General features: G+C 41.6%; 1 protein-coding gene across 1 annotated transcript in view; it reads right to left on the bottom strand.

The window, feature by feature from the left end:
- Positions 1-12,250: 12,250 nt before the first annotated feature.
- The window catches only part of GRHL2 (grainyhead like transcription factor 2), a 59,651-nt gene continuing 49,895 nt past the window's right edge, over positions 12,251-22,006 (bottom strand). Inside the window, exons 14-16 of the mRNA XM_062514886.1 lie at positions 18,838-18,923; positions 13,555-13,619; positions 12,251-12,365 (exon numbers count right to left, since the gene is read on the bottom strand). Of these exons, the coding sequence (XP_062370870.1) occupies positions 12,251-12,365; positions 13,555-13,619; positions 18,838-18,923 (266 nt within the window). The remainder of the gene's footprint in view (positions 12,366-13,554; positions 13,620-18,837; positions 18,924-22,006) is intronic.

Here is a 22,006-nt window from a genome sequence, read left to right as displayed (position 1 = left end):
GGTCCCCAGGGACATGAGGCAGTGAGAAGGGAATCTCCTGCCTCAGAACAAATTCCCTGAGCTGAGCTGCCTCCTTCTTTTAAAACTCCTTTTTTTAGCACCAATGGTGTAAGATGCAACATGATAGCAATATAGCAGGTCAGGATCCAGGAGGCATCCTTCAAGAGTTTCCTTTTGCAGTTTAGCCTACAAGTGCCAAGTGAAACAATCAGGCAAGTCTGACTCTTGGCTGGACAAGTCTTCCTGAACACCAGTACACCATCACCTCCTTTTCTCTGTCTCATGGTGCTCCCTCCGTTTCCTGGCATGGCAGCCCTTGGGCTCAGCAGTTACAGATTGAGTCCCTGCTGCAAGACTGGTGGAGAAGAATATTTCACCTGCCCCTTGGAGAGGTGTTTGGATGCATTCTTTGTTCCATGTCTTACTAAGCAGGATCTCGTGTAGGAGTTTTAAAAGTGGGAAAAGTTGATTTTCTTGGCATCGCAAGCAGAACTTGTGCTCAGAAATGCAGAGAAACTTGGCAAGTGCCAGAGAACTGAGCAGTGCTCAGAGCTGCATGCAGAGTTTTCCACTGATTGTACAGTAGGCAGGTAAGATAAACAGCAGTGATATGTCAGACACATCGTGTGATGTGTTTTGAGATAGGGCTTAACTAGAAATGGCACCTTCTATGTGAGCAGCTCTGTCTGCTGCACATTCTGTCAGAGGTGCTGACAAAATACACTCCAAAATTAAGCAGCAGAGCTGTTTGCTGTACCCTGGCAGGCATTGAACAAACATCTCCCAGGATGAGCATAAGGTTTTCCCTAAGTGCAACTGAGGACAAAACATTGACGGTAGGAGTTCATTCCTGGTCATGGTAGAAAAGAAGAAGGGAAAGCCCCATTGACTCTCAAAGCCCAGGTGTCATTTTGAAGGTTAGGGCCAGTGGAATGAACATCTGTGTTTTAAGCACATAGAAAGATAGCAGGGATTGTAAACTGGCATGGAAATCAGTGACATTAGAAACCAGGATCACTGCTGAGGGACTGCAGAAGCCATTATGTGCCTCTGGCCTTCTGTTGGATGTGAGTAAATGTCCTTGCCCCTTGTAGAAACTATCCCTGTCTACTATGGGTATCAAAACAGCATCCCTTATTCCATCCTGGCTTTTGCTGCTGTTGTTTCCAAATTATCCATGCTGAGGGGTTGTTTCTGGGGTGAGGATTTTCACAGGATAAGGTATAAAGCTTTTCAGATGTACTGTCCATATCTTAACAAGATGGAAAGGCCAGATGTAAGGGGCTTCTCATTGTTTCCCACATGCTGTGTTAAAGTGTAGCTGGGATTAAGCTATCACCTGTAAAATGCTGATTAATGCCAACTAATAGGCAATGCAAAAAAAGGAGCTTTAGTTGTAGTGTGAAAAGACTAGAGAAATTAAAAACTGTAGAGAGGTCCCTGCCTGTAGCCCAGGGTATTTGAATTTGCACAGTGAAACCCTCTTAGCAGTAGCCAGCACAGAACAGCTCCTCTACTCCAGTCCAGTCAGTGGTACCTCCTGGGCTGCTTCAGCCCTGTGTGGTGAGGCTGGGGACTCTGGATCCTGCCACAGACATGGTCATATGAGATTATTAGGCAGGCTGAGGGCTTCCTAGATCTCGAGGCACACAGTAGCCACCCAACCTCTGCATAGTATTCACTTACTGCGCACCTGAGATGGTTTAGATCTTCCCCTCTTGCCCTGACCTTATACCAAAGATGTTCTCACCTTCCCAGGGCATGTCCTCAGGGCGTCCTGCTCTCCAAGTCTTTGCAGCCACCTCCCAGTTGCCATCCCCAGCAAATAACAAACACCAGCCCTTGACATGTGGAGGAGTCAAGCTTGATGCACTTAAATGGAACAGCGTCCTATTTGATTTCCTGTCCTTGGCCCACCTGTGTGTACCACACTGTTTATTTCCTATTATTAAGTAATTGCAGTATTAAACATTTTACAGGCACACTGAACCTCTGAAACAATACGTTTTCCATTATTGTGTACATGTTTGTTGAGGCAGTGCAGACTGAATCTGCCTGGTGCTCACTCTCTGCTGCCCTGGTTTACTCCACAGGGAGCTGGTTTCTTCCAGGCTGGAGCAGCACCTTCCTGTGCATCTCCATGCAGCATGCAGTGTCCCAGTCCTGCAGGAGCACCCAGATGCTTTCGACCAAGAGAGATTTTTGGCATAGTTATATCAGGTGGAAACTCTTCCTCTTCTCTGTCAAAAACAAGTGTTGGGGTTGTGACCTCTGGTTTTCTCATCCCTGGGGACAGGGGTTTCAGTGGTGTTCAGGGTTGGCCTCACGTTTCCCCACCAAATGGGATGACAGGATGATGGTGATTAGCAAACCCACCTGAGAAAATCCTCTTAGATTCTAAACTTCATTTGTGCTGCTCATTTGCTGCACTCAGAGGGAAGATTAATTGGTCCAGTGTGGTGGTTTGGGGGAGAACTTGCAGTTCTTTGCCACTACCAACTTTTTATTTCCTGTCATTATTCCCAATTCCAGGACAACCAGATAGTTTTTTATTAGTATCTGGAAGAAAAAGAAAAATCAAATCCAGGGTTTCAGTTCAGTAAGGACCTAAGGAAGGTTATAAGGACATTATGCATGATGTTAGTCATACAAATGTTCCACAAAATCATGTTTCTTCGGTATTTTGTGTTTAGTTTTCTTATTTATGCTTTAGGCATAAAGATTGTGATTTATTTCATTATTTTGGATCATCTTGGATTCAGCCCTGCTAGCCCTTCAGCTCTTATGCAGAAGTCCCAGTGATCACAAGAGCAGAACTGACTGAGCAATTACTAGCAAGGTGGGCACACCATGTCTGGTATAAATGAAGAGCTTAATTACCTTAGGGATTTTTTTGTCTGCACACTTGCTTCAAGGAGACAAATTGAGCTGCATTTCAATATGTTTATCTCTTCCACTTGCTCACTTCAATTCCATCCTAGCAAGACAGTATTGTAGTTAACATTTGTATATTCAGCATTATTTTGCTCTTGAACCTGAAGTAACCAATATTGTCTTCCTCTGATAGGAGTACTTAATACCTTTTGATTTTTAAATGTTGCTGAGTGAGTGATGTGATGGATGCAAAAGTAATTACACATTTGTGTACTGGCTTTGGCTGTGTTGGAGTTAATTTTCTTCACAGTAGCTAGAATGAGGATCAGTTTTGGATTTGTGCTGGAAATAGTGTTGATAACAAGAGGGATGTTTTCATTATTGCTGAGCAGTGCTCACATGGTGTGAAGGACTTTTCTGCTTCCCTCCCCATGCCATCAGCAAGGGAGCTTGGGGTGCACATGGAGATGGGATGGGACAGCCAGGACAGCTGACCCCAAATGACCCAGGGACACCCTGGGTATCAGCATATAAAGAGGTAGGGGAAAGGAGGACAAGGAGGGTGACACATTCAGAGTGATGTCATTTGTCTTCCCAAGTTGCCATTACCTGTGATGGAGCCCTGTTTTTCTGGGGATAGCTGAACACCTGGCTGCCCATGGGAATTGGTGAATTAATGCCTCGCTTTGCTTGGCATGGGGCTTTTGTGTTCCCTATTAAATTGCCTTTATCTCAACCCATGTGTTTTCTCACTTTTACCCTTCCAAATTCTCTTCTCCATCCCACTAGAAGGAAGGGAATGAGTGGTTTTGTGGGACTTAGTTGCTGGCTGGGATTAAATCAGAACAATTTGTTTAAATTTGGGAAGATATTTTTGATGCTGTAGAAACTAATAAATTGAGATAAAACATGGCCAAGATCTGAATGGATCAAAATGTCCAGTTCCTATTTTAAGTCCATGACCATTCCACAGGGAGAGTTTTCTCTGCTCCCTCAGGTTGTTGCCTCATTGCAGCATAGAGTAGACATAACAAATGGAACTTTTAATGATCTACTATGAGCAGACTCACTGCAGCACCATGGAGTTCAGTATATCCTGTGTCTTGGCAAAATCAGATACCTCTCTAGATGAATGCTTTGTAAGCAAACCTACATATCCTAAGGAAGACTTCTACTAGTCACAAAGGAGAGGGACAACTATGAATTAAATTAATTTGGTCCGCATATTTTTCTTATGGCTGTCTAGAATTGCAAGTGTCCTGTGTGTTGTTGCCTGTAGCTGTTGTGATGTGTCAGTTTTCCTCCCGGTTCTGCTGTAAGCTCATCTGGTGGCATCCTGAGTCTCCAGCTGGTTCTCCACCTGGCAAAGCCCATGAGAAGGACATGTAGAGGTGAGCAGCTTTCAGGCACACCAGGGACAGCTTTTGGGGATGTGCCCTGTGCTGTTCCATGCTTTGGGAGTCTGTACCTACAGAGCAACATGTTAAACCTACCTGATAAAATGAAAGTAGATGATCAGGCCACCAAAGGAGACAGAGAATTTGGTGGAGGGTTGTGTATGTTTTGTGCCCCCAGCACGTGCACGGTTCCCTCAGCTATTAACTTCCAGTTAGGATCTTTCCTGAGCTCTTAGTGTTAGAATTAAGTTTCCTTATGCTGATAATGTATTTGTATTATGCAACGTACTCAGAAAACAGAAGATTATCTCTCTATGACTGTCCTCTCCTCTTGAGAAGCTGTTCTCCCCTGTACATATGATATGCAGAATGTATGGGAGTCTTACCAGCGTTGGTTTGCATTTTTAAGACTGTACTAATTAATGTGTGATACTATTGTGTTTTTGTAGTGGCATCTTTGATGTAAGATGTAAAAACTATTTAATTTTTTTTATTATTGTTCTGCTTTTAGACATAGCACCAAGGACTGCATGTTCACTAGAATCAGCCTTTTTCAGGGGCTGTCATAGCTGCACGCAGGCACCGGTGTTTCACCCGGCACGTAGCACCTGCGTTCTTCTTTTAATAGGGGTCAGTTTTGAGTGGAAACTAATTCTTCCTGAAAATCTAGTGTTGTCTTTCCCATCTCTCAGATTCAAGCTTACCCATCCCATGCTGTGTGCCAGTCCTGGCCGCAGGAGCAGACCTGGGAGGAATGTCTCCTGACTTGGGGCACCCCACTGGCATCAGGCTCTCTCACCCCATAACTCATCCAGTGCATGCTCCTGGAACTTGATTTTCCTTGGAACTGCTGGCTGTGCCAGCACAATAGCAGTGGGCTCACACTGCAAGACCATTTGTGCAAGTGACTTCAAAATTAATTAACTGAGGGGAATTAAGGAAAAGAAGAGCCTGAGCAGCAATTTTAGGGTCAGAATCTTATTGGGGTGCTTAATATAGCAAGAACCTGGGGGCAGTCCCCAAAAGACATGATTATTTGGGTGGCTTAGGTCTACATTTCTTGTCAGGTTCAGAGAGTGAAGTGGGGCTCAGATCCAGCCTTTCAGGCAGGGTTGATTTCCTAGATAGACTGAGTCTGAGATGCATCTCCAGATTGTGTTGTGGGCCAAAAAGACAAGACATGCTGCAGCTTAGGGGTAATTTTTCTTTCAGGTTTTTTTTTTGTTTGTTTTTAATGGAGAAAGCAGTTCAAACTGCACCTGGCAAAATGACTGACTTCAAAAGCATGTTTTTCCTTGTTATATAGACACTCACAAAGCAGCATTGCGTGGCTAAAAAGGCACATTTGTGACAGTTTCTTTCTGAGTGCCAAAATATATAAGCAGTATTGTTTGAAGAGAAATAATTTTTTTTACTGTATTGTTATTACTGTTGAACAAATATATTGTTTTTAAATGTTAGATTTTGAAGACTTTTGTATTGTAAATTGTTTTGTGACACGGTGCTTTTTCATACTGGAATTACTGATTGCACCTAAATATGAATTATTGCTTTCTTATATAAATATGTGACCTTGAACAATCTTGATGAAAACCAATGTGTGGTGGATACCAACAGTACAAAAAGACTCACCTACTGAAACCCCCTAAATGTTCTTTCCGACTAATAAACATTCTGCTGCAGCTAGCGATGGTGTGCCATGTGCTTTACTTCCTTCCCCGTGGAGCCTTAAAGCCTCACTGCTACAGAAAAATTCCTCTCCAGGTTTAGGGGGCCTTTTTACCTCCTAATGACTATCACACCGTCAAGGATGTGGCAAGGGAGCATGGGCTGGCAGGGTAGCTGTGGTTAGTCACTATGAGATGTGGCTGACGAGGCGGCAGCAGAGCTTCTCACAGCAGGGACTCCTGCCAGCCTCAGACACACTCTGGAGGGGGCTGGCTGATGCTTCTGTGCATGCTCTTTCAGCTCCTCAAATTTTTACCTAGGTTAAATTTGGAGTTGGGATTAGCTGAGTGCAAAAAGTAGTTTAAAGCCTGCTGGAAGGTAACAGAAACAAATGCCTATTTCCTTTTGAGATTAAAAAAAAATAGCTTATTTGTGGAACTGCACATTAATATAAGCTTGAGACAGGCTGGAGCCTGAATGAAGCATCAGTTACAGTGTTCAGCTATCTCCTGTGCTCAGTGCAAACAGGCTTTATTACACAAGCTTCCAGTGTGCCAGACTCCCTGCGATGTACATTCTCCTCACCCTCCCCTTAGGGCCATCATACGATTTAGCATAAAAAGACTGGGTGTAAGGAGGTGTTTGATTGTACAGGCGTGTTAAAATCCTCCACTTGCCACCCTTGCTGTCCCTCGCATCTCGCTGTGCAAAGGTGTCTGGCCCAGGCACTGGAGCACATTGCACTCCCACAGTCCCGGAGTGGATCTCCCACCACCTGGGGGAGGAGGGAATGTGATCCCTGTGATCCTGCAGCTCCTGGCCCCATCTGGGAAGCAGCGTGCTCCAGAATCTATTGCTGTTTTCTGCAGCACAAATTGAGCCAAGAAGGTGCTGAAAATCACAGCTTTGCTGCTCCAGTGGATCCCCTAACATTTTGGTCAGGAGCTAGAGGTGGAGTGTTTTGCTCCCCCCTCCAAAAAGGGAGTCAGTTCTTCTTAATGACCTTTAATCAAGGTGGCCTGAGTCAGCTTGCTATAGAGCCCGGCTCAGCCATGCCAGACACAGCCCCACCCTTGAGCACGCAGTGGGTGCAGTGGTTCTCATCAGCCAACACACTTCTCACCCCTCCATGGCCTCTCACATGGAGCCCTGCCAACCACGCAGCTTTAAAGCATTTGCATTTTAAGAGCCACTCAGTAAAACCACTTCCTATAAAACATAGTTAAACATCTAGCACAGACAGTGCCCAGGAAATGTGATTACCTTAAGGAGTCCATGGGAGCTGATCCCGGCTCACCCTGCACTGCTCATCCAGAGCACAGAACTCCTACACCTCACTGTAAGACAGGGCTGTCCTGCTACTGCTTGGGGAATCACCCTTTGCTGAGGCAAATGCTTTCCCAAACAATTTCCCAACTACTAAGATGTTCTAATCTCCTGAATCTTGTTTGAAAACCAAAACTCAGCAGGTGGAGAATGAAGTGTTTGATGAAAATGTTTTACTGAAGATGTGCAGCCAGGCAAGCTTCAGTGCCTTTGGAGCAGATGTGGGTAAGGATCTCAATGCAGGTGCCCAGGAGTCACCAAGATGTTTGTGTCAGTGCTTCCATCCAGGTTCCCAGGACACTCCAACAAGTCATAGAATCATTGAATAGTTGGGATTGGAAGGGATTTCTGTAGTTCATCTGGTCCAAGTAGGGCAAATGAGAGTTGGATGTCCAGGACCATATCAAGGCAGCTTTTAAATATCTACAGGGATAGAGACTCCACAACCTCTCTGGGCAACCTACCCCAGTGCTTAGTCACTCTCACAGTAAAAAGCATTCCCTGATTTCAGAGGGAAGCTCTTGTGTTTTAGGGTGTGTCCACTTGCCTCTGGTCCTGTCACTGGGCCCCAGTTAGAAGAGCCTGACTCCATCCTTTCTGCACCCCCTCCCTTCAGGTATTTGTACATACTGATACTATCACTCATTGAGAGATGTAGTAATACACACCACAGCAACAGAAATATTATCTCATACATAGGAATATTTATTTTTTTCCTTCTTAAAAATGTACAAAAAATAAAATAACTGTATTTACAGCTTATCAAATCCCTCTCCCAGTTGCAACACTATTAAGTTACATGAACTATATTCTTAATATAAAAGCACACTATTTATACATTAAGTTTTCTTATTTGCCAGAAAGACAGCTTGTCACAATCTTTGGCACAAACATTCGTGTTTGTATCTTGTCTCAATTAATAGGAAATGGAAGAGCATATAAACATTTAATAAGCTTTACATTATATAAGTCACAAGATACTTCTTTCCAGTTCCACTTCAATCAATATACAGCATCTCTGACAGCTAGAGTTTAGATTTTACTAATTGTTTGTATTAATTTACATTTAAACAATTCATAGAATGAAAGAGAAAAATATATAAGAAAGACATTTGATCTCTGAATTCCATTGACCAAAAACTTTGTGAGAGGACACACAGGAATAAGCATTCTTTTCTTTGTCATCTACAGTCAGTGGTAATACTCCTTCAAAATGTCTTGATGGGGTTATCACCGTACATCCACAAAGCTTCACTCAAAGGATGCTCTTTATTTTGGGGATATCAGCACCTGACTGTGAGAAAGAACTAGAATTTGAGAATTTGAATGGGATTTCATGATAGAACATCAAATGGACGGACAAAGTGCCAAATCTGCAGCAGAAACCAAAATTAGAAGTTTGTTCTCCTTTTTGTACCTCTCTATCAGAGTCTTTCAAAATACAGTATCTACAGACACTGCACTGCTATAACTCTTCATAGGGAAAATGCACTGAGCAGCAAACCACTCTTCAGGCTGCACTAGTTAAGATTCAAAACCGCTGTCTTGAAGAAGAAAAGGAAATGAGAATTTTGTTCCTTTAAATAAACAACCACAGCAGTGCCACAAAGAGACAAAAGGAGGCAAGACAGATATTTCTGTCCCCTACTGAACAGTAGCCAAATCTTACTTCCATTGAACTCATAATATTTGGAAGATCCAGCATTAATATTTTTTTTTTTTATCAAAGAAAAGCAGCATGCATATTTTAAACAATATACATGTAAGCACTATGTACTCCTCAGGACATTTGATTCAAGCAGGGCATAAGGCAGCCACTGTTTCAGAAGTTTGTTCTACTCATACTGTCCCTTTCCTACCACTCTGATGGGCTGATTTGGACCAACAAGGTGAATCCTAAGAGCTTGCAGCTTTGCCACAACCAGCATCCAAGATTCAGTGCTCCGCCAGCAGCTGATGCTGTAACAACTGAAGGGGTGTGGCTTGGATACTCAGTGCTTGTGATGCACCTGCTTCTGGAGCAGAGAAACAAAGCCCTCAGACCCTAGCAGATTAATTAAGGGCAACCATCCTTACCTAGCTCTAGTTCTTGTTTTAAAATAATCTTACCACCAATCTAGTCACCTTCCTGATAACTTCATTGAGAAGTAAGAAGGAACTAAGGGCAGGAGTATCAACTTTCTACTTTTAGGAATTTGCACACTCTAAGATGTATTTAGAATAGATTTCAGTTAATCTTGGAAGCAACTTTCCTTTTCTGGATAGTGGCTGACTGAAAGCTCCTAAAATGACAATGGAAAGCTAGCTCCTTAAGCCCCGGTATTCCTGGAGCATTGTACTTCTCTCTGATCCTACACTGCTCCTCATCACAGGATGCTGCAGCACCCAACAGACCTCAGCTCATCTCAACCCAAATGTAAGACAAAAGCATCCCCTTAACCTGAGTGCTGGTGCTGCCAGGACAGCCTGTCCTTCCAACCCAGGCCAGCCCCAAGTGCCACAGGCATTCCCTTGGACAGCAGGTTTGTTGAAGGCAGAACCAGGGCTCAACTCCTGCATATATTTACGCCTTTGCTTCACCTGCAGCTTCTGCCCTCATACCTTGACCAGCTAAGAGATCCCAGATGATATTCTGAGGATTCCAAACACCAAAAGAGAAATACAAGATCTAAAAGTATTGCTCACCAGTCCTGTGTGTTGGTCCCATTTCCTAATGCCTCCTGTCCTCTAAACTGTCCTCTTTCTTTTCTTTAAGAAAAAAATATCTGGGATAACTCAACATAGACTTTTTATCTCAGTCTGAGCCAAATAGAAACAAGCTGAACCATCATAAATTTTTTGTATTCCCAGATTGTTTGCTCTTGAGCAGAGCAGCAAGAGCATCTTTGCTGGAGTGCATTTTTATATAAAGTTAAGGAAATTACAACCAAACTCTGCACCAGAAGGGGAAAGAATGCATGACAAAAGAACGTGGCAGAAGAAGGACAGAATACACTCTTTGCTTTAAAACCATATGTAGATTCTGGATATGTTAGCGCTGATGCTACCAGCCTGAATCTTTTATAATTTCTGGTCCCACAGAAACCTTGACATGTACCTAACATTTCTATTAAAGGAAAATATTTTAATGGGATGCTACTGCTAATGAAGTTAAGAAAGTGTGCAAGAAATTACACGACAATTCATGCAGATATGGCCAAGTCAGACTGGTCAGTTATCCCAGCTACTTTGCTTGAATGTAAATAGCTCCACACAGCTCAAAACACTACATGAACCCTATTATACTAGGCAGTGCTTCTTTCTGCCATTAACCACCAAATAATAAAGGTTGTGTGACTAAAGGAGGAAAGTTTTAGAAGGAAAATAATAAGCTGTAAAGGCTGCATGTAGGAAAGGACCCACACTTCTGTCACACAGGATCCATGTGCAGTACATACAGAATAAAATGCAACTGAAACTCATGGAATTACATGCTAAGTGAGGAGCACTTTACAACAGCCAGAGGAGCTGGAATGGAGAGAGAGAGAGATGCTTGGTTTGGATGCCATGGACATTCAGGCCTTGAACCCCTTTCCTGGTATGACTTTAGCCTGCACAACTTTATCTCTTCACAGAATTTGTAAGACAGGCGTGGAATTCGATGGAAGAACCATGTAGTTCAACTTGGGTTCAGGTGCAGTCCTTGAGAGAGAGACCCATCTTCACACCTCAGCTGTGAGATACTCAGTCTCCACTGGAACCATTTTTCTAGTTTTGATAAAATATTTACATCAAGCCCAGGCTTATGTCACCCAAGTGTCCTTGCAATCACAACATAATCATTCAATGGAAATATAAGAGCAAATACACTCAAGATGAAGAGTTTGAAGTCCTGTTTCTTACAGTCTAGAGGAATGCTTTGATGCACAGGCTGCTGCAGAAAGAACCTTCCCACCACAGGTTTGAGAAAAGGCCATTTTAGGAGCCTCTGCTTCATCAAAGGAAGATGGCCAGGAAGAAGTCCCTTATGTACCTCTAGGCAAACCAGGCAGCAGACATGCAGAGTCTCTTGGATTTTGTTACAGCTAGATGGGAGACTCAGGTACCTACAGCTGGGACTTGGGCACCTAAGGTGGGCCCCATTGTGCCAGAGCATCCATGATCCAGTAGCAGAGTCTGCTCTAATATTTCAATATACAACTGTGTGAGCAAGGATGGAGCATATGAGTACAGATTCAGTTATCAGCTTCTCAGTACACACTCCTTAACAGATTGCAGCAATTTAATCCTCTAGGAAAGATTCTATTAAGCCCTAAACCAAATACATATAAAAACATAGTGGCAGTAAACATGCCCACATACAGTAGTTAAAATATATTATTGCATATTATAAACATTATATACAAGGTTAAAATGGTTTCTTTACCATTTACTTACAAGTGACATTTGTAGATGAATGCCTTACTTACAAGTCCTCATTGCTACATGCTGAGAACTACCAGAGGTATTTGGCAAGACTATACAATATAGAGAGATACAGATCAGTCTGAGCAAGTGAACTGTCAGCCACTTTGCCCATCTTTAGCATTGCAACAGAGTTTTAGCAATGATAGAGACAACTACTGGTAAAGTGATTTATACCAGATCTCTGAAATTAGATCAGCATAGTTACTGAACATGCTTTAGAATAAGCTTATCCACACAGGAAGATGGATAAAAATGCTGCATTTCACATTTGCAGTGGGTCATCTGGTTACAAATCTGGGGGCTGGTAACTGCTTGTACACTAGAGAATGGGGGACAATAAATAAGGGACCAGGTTAATGTGGTCTTGTGCTTGACAAACCCAAGTCTATCTGCAGTGGGTGCACATGTGCAGAATGGACAGTATTTTCAATGCGGTCTTGTAACAGTTTCTCTGATCAATGTCTGTCAACTTCATGGGGAATCTGCTTTACAAGAAGGATGAAATGCTGTGGTTCCTTACAAAAATGCTCTGCCTGAGGCTAGATCTCTGTCAGTGTGATCTTGAAGCCTTCAACCATGCTCTCCATGTTCAGGATGAATGTGTCCTCATTGGAGTAGTGCTCAATAATGTTGTCATCCATGTTTACCAGGATACTGGTGAAAAAGGCAGAAATCAATGTTTTTATGTACCAGAACACTGAAAGGGAAAGCTATACATTCTGCCACCTTGCCTCTCTACAACACAAACCAGACTCCAGCACATGCCAGTACAGGGTCACCAGCAGGGAATCATCATCAAGATCTGCCCTGTACTCTATAGTTTTTAGATTAGAGGCTGCTCCTTGCCAGGGGAGTAAAGAGACACACCAGTGGCTGGTATATTAACCCACTTAGGCTACCTATAGGTGAGATGTACTTCAGATGCTTGGCAGACCCAGCTAGCTGGTGCTTCCCATGCCTGGCATTGGCTTCCACAGGGACATGTCTGTGCTACTCCTCAGGCATGCCATGTGAGCTGCTGCACCTCTGTGGTGTGAGCTGCTAACAGAGGGAAGCAGTGTAATTTGTGCTTTGTACACAGCTCAGAGACTTAGAACTCAGCTTGGATGTGAGACTATCAGCAATGACTATTGGAAGTGCATATGACTGTTTTCCTCACTCTTTACTACCACGTGTTTCTTCTATCACTCAGAAAGAAGCAAAACATGAGAAGTTTCACCTGTCTTCTCAAAAGCTAAAGAAATCCCCAGACACAACAATGTCCTAAACTAGAGTTACAGCTGAAAATAAATGGTTTAAAATTATATTGCTAAAATATTGTGGTTGAACAGAACTTTAAAAAAAGTTGAAGAGATTTAGTTTTATGGCAAGGAGCAGAAGCCTAGCTATTCTTAAAAGTCCAGCTGTGATGTTCATGTCTAAATTTATTCAGCTGAAACCCATGCAGCAAACATTGCCTGCCTGTCTTTCAGAGTAAGATAGTGGCCTGCTTCCTCCTAACACTGCAGGAAAACTCCACACTGCATTCACAGCAAAACCTCTCATGCTGGCCTTCCACAATGTTATTCAGCATGTTGTCTACAAAACAGACTTTATCCATATATCCACAAATTCTTTCTTCACAGTAAGCTTATGAACACTGGTCAGACATAGATTTGAGATCCATGTTTCCTCTTCTGCCATTCTTTACAGTCTCCATAGACATGAAGATTTCAGGCACACAGGTATGTCTCCTGAAAGTTTGTGTTGCCCAGCACCATGAGGACCCAAGTATAATTGGGATCTCTGAGTACTTCTAAAGGCTCCTGCAATAGTTCCTTAGTTAGTTAGGTAACTAACTTACCCCTTTTTGCTCTTCTTATAAAGTTTTGCAATCTTTTCAACTGGCAGCCCATATTTCTCAGAGATCTGAAATGATAAAAATAAATATCACTAAAGATGAATAAGAAATAAAATATTATCACCTCTTACCCTACATAAAACATCAAAACAAAATCTCTGCAAACTTTGACAGGATACCTATACAGAAAAGTCTGTCACAACCATATCATGCTTTCATTTACGGATGACTTGGGGAGCAGTAATCTTGAATATCTTAATCAAACTCCACAGTTGTCTCCGTCCAGAAACTCAAGATACTATAGTTTTTATAGGGTGTGAGTTATCAGAACTGCCCCAGCATCTCCTAGAACTCTGCTCAAGGAGTCAGTGTTCTTCCCAGCTTCAGATTTTACCAGGGAATTTCAATCTGATCTTTCTGATCTTAATCTGGGTTTTTGGGCTCATGGAAGCAAAGACTTCTCCCACCAGGCAGAAGGCACACACATGGCAACCCAACAGGAGCTGACTGACTGATGGAACAACAAAAATACACACATTTCTACTTCTCAAAGACCTTTCAAGGTTTATTAAGCCAACATGACTCTCCATTGTGGTACTTTTGTCTGAAGAGTATCTTCAAGGTATCTTTTATTGTGGGAGGGCTACCGACATCAAACACATGGGACTAAGAAGCTTCTGTATTGTTGGGAAGGTGACTCAGTCTAGTTACTACAGCAGCAAAATGAAAACACTATTTGGCTCACAAAACATCATCTGAGTATATAGATAACAAGGTGAGATGTCACAGTGAAGTGATGTGCTATCAAGGTAAAGGACTTGTAAAATAGATTTCTTACTAAAGCAACTAAAACAATAAAGCAGAAGATACAGTAAAACTTTAGAAGGAAGAGCTACTTAGCTGACAAATTACCCATGTCAACAAGCACTTCTTCACTGGGATGCTTTGGCATTGCTTTGCAGCAGTGTACTAGTAACTTTTTTGGATGTCTATTCTGCAGTGAGTCTGTGGTGTGCTTATGAAGATGGTGTCCCTGGGCCCTTCATCTGAGCCAGGTTCACTTTCCAAATTATGGTTCTTCTCTAAGGGAACATGTCTCACAGTTCACACTTGAGAAGGGGATTGTCCCAAAATGTAAAATAGTTACAGAAAAATTACTTCTTCCCCCACAATGATTAATGTTCTGTGGTGCTCTACTGCCAAACAAAGTAAGTTTACAGGTCTTCACAAGTGAAATGAAGTTGCTAAATAGCTGACTACTTCTGCATTAGAGAACTGAAATGCATAATTAAAAATCCATTTAAAGACTGGCAAACATCAGTCACTGTAAAATCCTTTCTTTGTGTTTGTATTCAGAGTTCTGTTGAGAAAAGGTATTGTAAGAAGTACATTAAAGCAATTATCACGAAAAAGAAAATTAAATGGATAAACTCAGCATCGAGGACAGATTCAAAAAACCACAGGTTGAGCACGAAGCATGGCTCCCATCCAGCCAGCCAAGATTCTCTGATAGAGTGAATTAATAAGCCTATGCTTGTCTACACCACCTATAAAAGTATAATTGTCATCTTAGTCCAGATACAGTTTTTTATTTAAAAACTATCCCTAATAATGCACAAGGGTATCAGCCTGACAGGAGTTATTCTATTCTTGCATTCTATTCTATTCTTGGAGTATTCTATAGCATAACTCCAAGATTCTGAAGAGTCAATGAAACTTCTCTTACACTGAAAACAGTGTCCTCTGACTATTAGCACACATCTGTGGCTAATAGGAAGGAGAATAACTGATGAGGTACAATAGATCCATCCACTCCCTAGCAGAGAACAAAACACAAACTGAACTTGGGTGGTATTTGCTACTTCAGTTTCACTTGCACCAACATGTTTCACTGCTCTTTTACTCTTTATTATCCTCTAGCTTTGCTTATTATGAACAGAATGACATCAGATAAATAATCTGGTGTTGAATTTTTTTATCTGTGCCTTTGTTGTACCCCTAAATTTAAGTTTTCATGTAAAGAAATTTAAAAAAACAAACTGCTCCATTTCCTCAGACGGTTGAAAAAAATCCTTTGTAACAGGCACTGGAGAAAAACTGGCAACCTGAAACTGCAGAAAGTGTCACAACTGTGTGAACATGAGGAAACACTCTTCCTCTCTGAGTTGTTAACTCTGAAACCTAGTGATATTGTAAAGATCAGCACTTGAAGACACTTTTCACTGACTCCATGCAAATAAACAAGCTGAGCAAAACATTTCTTGCCAAGGAGGCTTAATAGCAGCTAATATACAGCATTTTGCACATTCCAGCATAAACCTTCCCTAGAATATTTGGCATTCCTAACACTCATGCATTCCAAATGTTGCTCTAAGCAGTTTGGGACTCTGGGACATCATTTCCTACATAAACTATGAGGTTGGGCTGAGAAAGCCTTGCCTGTCACACTGCCTACAACAGGTGTAGGATTTATATAACATGCAGGGATTAGTGAGCTTTGCAAAAGACTTCCAGCTGACTGAATAGGCACATTTCTCAGGAACCCCTGGGATTCAACCAATTATGCCAAACAGCAAGCTGTGGAAGCAAGTGGGGGTATGGGATAGCCTCCCCCTCACAGTCTCCAGTACAAATGTGCTAAGTCCTGCTGCAGAACTGGAGAAAGCAGAGAGCAAGCATCTGCTAGGCCATCTCACTTAACGCCCTCTTCTCAGGGTGTTTGCTGCCAACTTCCATACAAAAAACAGTGCTTCTCACCTGAACCCAAGCAGGTTACAGTAATTTTAAAAAGGTATCCTTATTTGGAGGAATATTTTTCCTTATCATCTCCACTGTCCATTTGTCAGTCTTCTGAGCTGCGATTTTTTTCTGTTGGGATAGCAAGCAGCGTGACAGCCTTTCAAGTGGCTGTGAAATACCTGTCTGGGTGTCCCTTTGGATTGCAGTCCCCTGGCATGGCACGTTTGTCTGATTGCAAAAGCCACCAAAAATGCTCTCTGCTGAAGTCAGGAAGCCAGACAGGGCAATATCTGGGCAGGCCAAGGCATGTAGGAAAACCCCTTTGCCAGCTTATTTCTATGAAATGGTCTAGTCTGTTGCCCTACACTGGCTGGAAGACCACATATATAGGCAGGTGTCTAAGAGTCTAAGCTAACTCTGTTGAACTCAGATGTCAGCTTTTAATTATAGAAAGACTTTGGGAGATGCTTGAATTTCCCAATTTGAACTGCCTTCTGTAATTTGAATAAATATGTGATTTTGCACAATATAAGACTGAGGTACCTACTGAGATCCACAATTATCCTGACTTTGGATCAGGCTGAAGGCAGGATGTAGAGCTGGTCAATCACCACACGTGTCATGTTTTATTCTTTTCTGTTAACCAAGACTGACTACTGAAAACCAAACCATCGCTTCCTGAGATGTGCTACATTTCCAAAACCCAAGACCTCTAGATATTTTCTAAAAGAAAGATATCTGAGAAAGAATCTAATTGTTAATTTGAAAAGGGGGTATATATGAGAATAAAATAAGCACAGGATCTGAGAAAACTTTATCATTAATAACAGAAATTTAGGAAAAAGTGAAAGATCAGGGATAAGGACTAACGAAAAGGGAAAAAAAAGTAAAATCTATAAACAGAGAAGGAGGGTATGACTGAGGATCACTGGAGCTCTCTTTCAGATCTGTAATGCTCAGTTCCTGAATTCTTAATACTGAGACTAGAATGGAGCATTTAGGATATGCACAACTACAAAATTACATTATTTGCTGCAATGACTGCAGAGAGAATATTTAAGAATGTGCACTTTGACAGCTTTCTGGCATTGTTTTATCCACAATATCCTACCAAAGAGAATTAAAATTTTCTGAATGTGTTCGTTCCAGTGAACTGAGACATTTTACAACAGATTAGATTTCTCTGGTGTCGAAAACATGCCAGTGAGTTAGCAGCTGTGCTGACTGAGGTACACAAAAACCTTTCCTGCTTCTGCACCAGCTTTGTTTTTGTTACATGGTAGCTGGAGAACAGGCATGGAGAGGCACGGACTACTGGAGATAAAATATTCATGCTAGCTTGAACAGTTATAGAAGGATTATAACATACTTTTAACTTCCATACAAAGACAATATTCAGCTTACCATGAATCAGACTGCTGCCTCTTCAAGCAAAGCCTGGTTTTTGTTATCCGTGTGCCCTGCCTGACAGCTGAGCTGCAGTCACAGCTAACAAACAGCATTGGCAGAAGCACAGTTAGGACATCCTTAGCATGCCACTGACTCCCCTCAGAGATACCATCATCTAAATAGGTGCTTTAAGCAACTTCACTAATCCATAAATATTTTTCTGCCTTCTGCAACTGGGCAAATATTGACCAAATAACTCAATCTTTACTGCATTAAAAGTGTTCAGTACATGCAACAAGATACTGTGACAGTTTTAAGAGAGTAAGTATACATGCTTCTAGCACTTGGCTGAGTTCTCTAGGGGCACTTTCATACATTTCTGTCTTCTCCCCTACATGTAAACAAGGCTGGAAATCAACTCAGCATCCCACATGTCAATCTCACATTCCCCTACTGAAGCAGTGAGACATGCGATTATTTCTTAACTCTTCCCTTGCCAAATTTCACTAGCCATTAGCTCATATAAACAGGATTAAACATGGAAATAGCAACTCTTATGATGACAGCTAATGGATAACAAACAAAACTCAAAGAAGCAGAAGGCAACTGGTAGGTAGGTCAGGCTGTAAGTGAGGGCTAGAGAAGGAATTTGAGAAAACATATGAATGACAAGTCTGCACTGGGTCAGCACCTGCCTCTTACATGCTGAGCAGCAATTTCACAAAGGCCATATGAAATTCCCACAGAAACAGTACATTCTTTGGCCTCTTCTTGGAAACCAGGCTGGGAATGTATGATAAGCATTACAGGGAAAGATTCAACAGGTTCTGAACCACCAGTTCAGAAAGAAGCACTTCAGAAAATGAAACTTGCATCTCTCTCCTTCCCTGACACTGGTTAACTACTGATATTCCTCAAAGCTCAGGTCACCAATAATCTGCTTTTTGATGCTGTTTAAACCCAGTAACCTGCTGACAACACTGAATTAGGAAAATGCTAGCATTTCAGAGCTGTGCTCCAGAAACCTTTTAAGAAATGCTTTAAAAGCACCTGAGAATAACTTCATCTTTATATTATGGTTTATCTTAATAATACATGGAAAGCCATAAGATTTTCTTGCCAAGAAAGACAAACAATGTGATGACATCAGATACTTACAGCTTCCATTAGTCCCTTTACGGTTGGTGATTTCAGCATCAAAGCATCAAACACCTCATCTGTCTCCTTCCTCACATATAAAAGAACTGAAATAGAAAGAAAAAAATCAAATTTGAAGCAGGTTCAGTCAATTGCACAGATGAAATACCCCACATTGAATAGAAAAACAAATATTATGACAGAGAAAATGAAGCACTGAAAATGGTTTGCAGTTAAAAAGATGTATTTTTAATATAATCAGTGATCTAGACATGAACAACACATCATAGCCACATTGAAAACACAGTATTGAAAATTGAGCAAAATTAGTCTAATGTGAAGAATCTATTTTCTAGAATCTAAATCTCCATTTACAGAAAAATGCTAAAAAGCACTGGGGCCTTGTCCCTTGGTTATAGGACAAAACACACAAGTTAGGTCTTCTTAAAACTCTGTCTTGTCTCGTACCTCTCCAGGCTTCATCTGAAAGGCTGGGGAAGGACATTCAAAAAAGGCAAGTCTGGGTTGTCTTTAGTTGTGCCTTTGAAAGTAAAATCAAAGAAAAGGTAAAGAAATAGTTGTCTCTGACACTACCATGTGGATGAGTGCAAATGGCCTGACCAGTATGAAAATAAACACTGGGGGAAATGAGTTCAAAGTAATTTGAGACTTTACAAGGGAGACATTCAAGAGCACAGCTGGCAGACAGGCATTTACCAGTGTGCCCAGCTACTTAGGTAGCCAAATGCCATTTCTGTTCCTTTTCCTCCCTCGGATGCCCTGCTAGCTGTTAGTTGTCCACAGGCACAGTTCCCTGCCCTCTCTAACTTTTGTTTTCTTCACCTTTTACCTTGTACAGGTAAAAGGAGGAACATTGCTATAACATAGCAAAAGAAAAGCAGACATGTACAAAGCATATAAGCATAGACACTAGAAAAGTATTTAAGGATCTCATATGACTGATAAGTAGCAGGTTAAATAAGATGTTCTGCAATTTATTTTGTTTCCTAAATAAAATGACTTTTCAAATATCACTGCTGCACATGAGGTACAAATACACATGCACTGTCATGCCTGTGTGACAAAGTACATTGGTAACTTTTTTTTTTGTTAGATAGAAAAGAGCAAATTTTAAAACTGCAAATTCTCATGGTTCAAGAAATATCTTCACCAGATAACTCAATAGATGACAAGCAGATGAACCAAAAAATATTATGGCATTTTTCATATGGACGTTTTCATATGAACTTGGGCCCATTGTAACTTCTTTGCCCAGGTTTTGAAATGACTGGAAAAAAAGCATGAGTAGTTCAGCCCCCTAACTCAGCTTACAAACCAAACATGCAGGACAATGTTGGGTGTTTTGCATCTTCAATTCAGAAATACAAGCACAAAACTGTTACCACAGCATGCAGAGCCACATCCTTTTCACCTGTGTTTTGGCAACTCTTTGGGGCCTGGCCTGAGAACATTCTTTTAATGGACTTAGAAATGGAGACAACTTTGGATCACAACTTTTACACGTTGACTGTTTAAGAAAAAAAATTCCACACTCGAAGTTAAATTTTACCACTCTTGATATGTTTATTCACATGAACAAGCACTCATTCAGTGGGCTAATTTTACCAGCACTAACACTTATATTAATTTAGTAAACTTTTTCCTTGTGACTAGAAGGTTGTCCTGTAACTCCTGGCTTTACAAACATCTGGAGCTCTGCCAGTCTTAACAGTTACAAATATATCTGAAAGGAGGAAAAAAAAAATCACTTGATCCAAGGTTAAACTTGGGTACATTACACAATCCTGGTAGTGAGCTTTACATCTCTGTTGTGCTTGGTGGGCCAGGCAACATTATACACACAGAGAAGCAGGATTAGTAAGCACATGGGGGGTTGATAGGTTTTTCTTTACCCTGACAGGTGTGAAACTCCTGGCTTTGATTCAGTAGAGCACTTTTCCACAAATGACTTGTGGTGACAGTGATGCCTTAGGAAGCCACTGTCTTATCCCTGCCCTTACACCCTCTTACTCTGGCTCATCTTAGTGAATTCTCCTGGATGACAAACTCTCTCAAACAGCAGATGTGAGTGAAAAAACAACCCTTTTTTTTTTGAGTTATTCTTCAAACAGATCAGACCCCTGCCTCAGTGTACAATGCAGCCCCACAAGCCTTCATGCTGGCAGAGCAGCAAAGAGAGAGCAGTGGGAGGCACAGCCAGAGGGGAGGGAAAAGGGCTGCAAAGGCTCCACTGGGCTCAGCAGCAGTATTGCCACTGAATGACTGTGACCATGTAATACAAGCCATGTCCCCTGATCCTACTGTCACCACATTCATAGCATCTAGATGGGCTCACTCTAACAGTACAAATTACAAGATTTGGAGGGGAACAAGGGGGAAACCTTGTACAAGGTAATGAGCTATTATTTTTGCCTGAAAGTTAAAAGATAAATTCATATTTGTCTGATCTACTCTCTGGTCTTAGTCCTTAACCTTCTTACAAGCATGGAAAGCCACTGCAGACCTTAATATTCATTAGATATTGAAAAGAATTGCAAAAGACAGGAGGAGATAAATTTGTCTTTAGTTACTTAAGAAATATCCCCAACACACCAAATTGCAGGGGGGCAAACAGCCTTTGCTCAAGGCAAGGGATGTCGTTGCACCAGTGAGAATTTTGGAAGCCAGGCCACCAAATTGAAGATTTATGTGTGAATGCAGAAGAACAATGTTCAATACCTCTTTTAAAATTCTTAACAACAAAATACGTGAGGAAAAACGAAACTGAGGACACAGTAAGACAGTATGATTTGGGCCATTAGGGAGGTCTGAGCCTGGGCATTACCAGTGCTGTGACTGGCACCCTACGAACAATGACTACAGTCTCTGTTAACTAGTCTCTGGATGAAGATGTTGTACATCTTAGTCAATGAAAGAAGGGCTGGTAGCTGTAATTTGGCTTTTCTTTCTCACATTTGAAGTTTTCATTATTGCCCAGGCACAAATTCCCTTGGATGGCTCTCAACCCCCTGATAGTTATGAATCCAGAATGCTTCCGAGTAATTCAACATGACTTTCCTAAGAGACAAAAGCTAGACAAAAAATTAATTTATTGAAACTGAGAACTACAGGACTGGAAATCCACCTGATCTATAATTCAGCTGCTGGATTTATAATTTATGGGAAACTC

The sequence above is a fragment of the Cinclus cinclus genome, chromosome 1 (assembly GCF_963662255.1).
Source record: "Cinclus cinclus chromosome 1, bCinCin1.1, whole genome shotgun sequence".
NCBI lineage: Eukaryota > Metazoa > Chordata > Aves > Passeriformes > Cinclidae > Cinclus > Cinclus cinclus.
The sequence above is the reverse complement of the archived record's forward strand: the minus strand, read 5'-3'. Positions and strand labels throughout refer to the sequence as shown.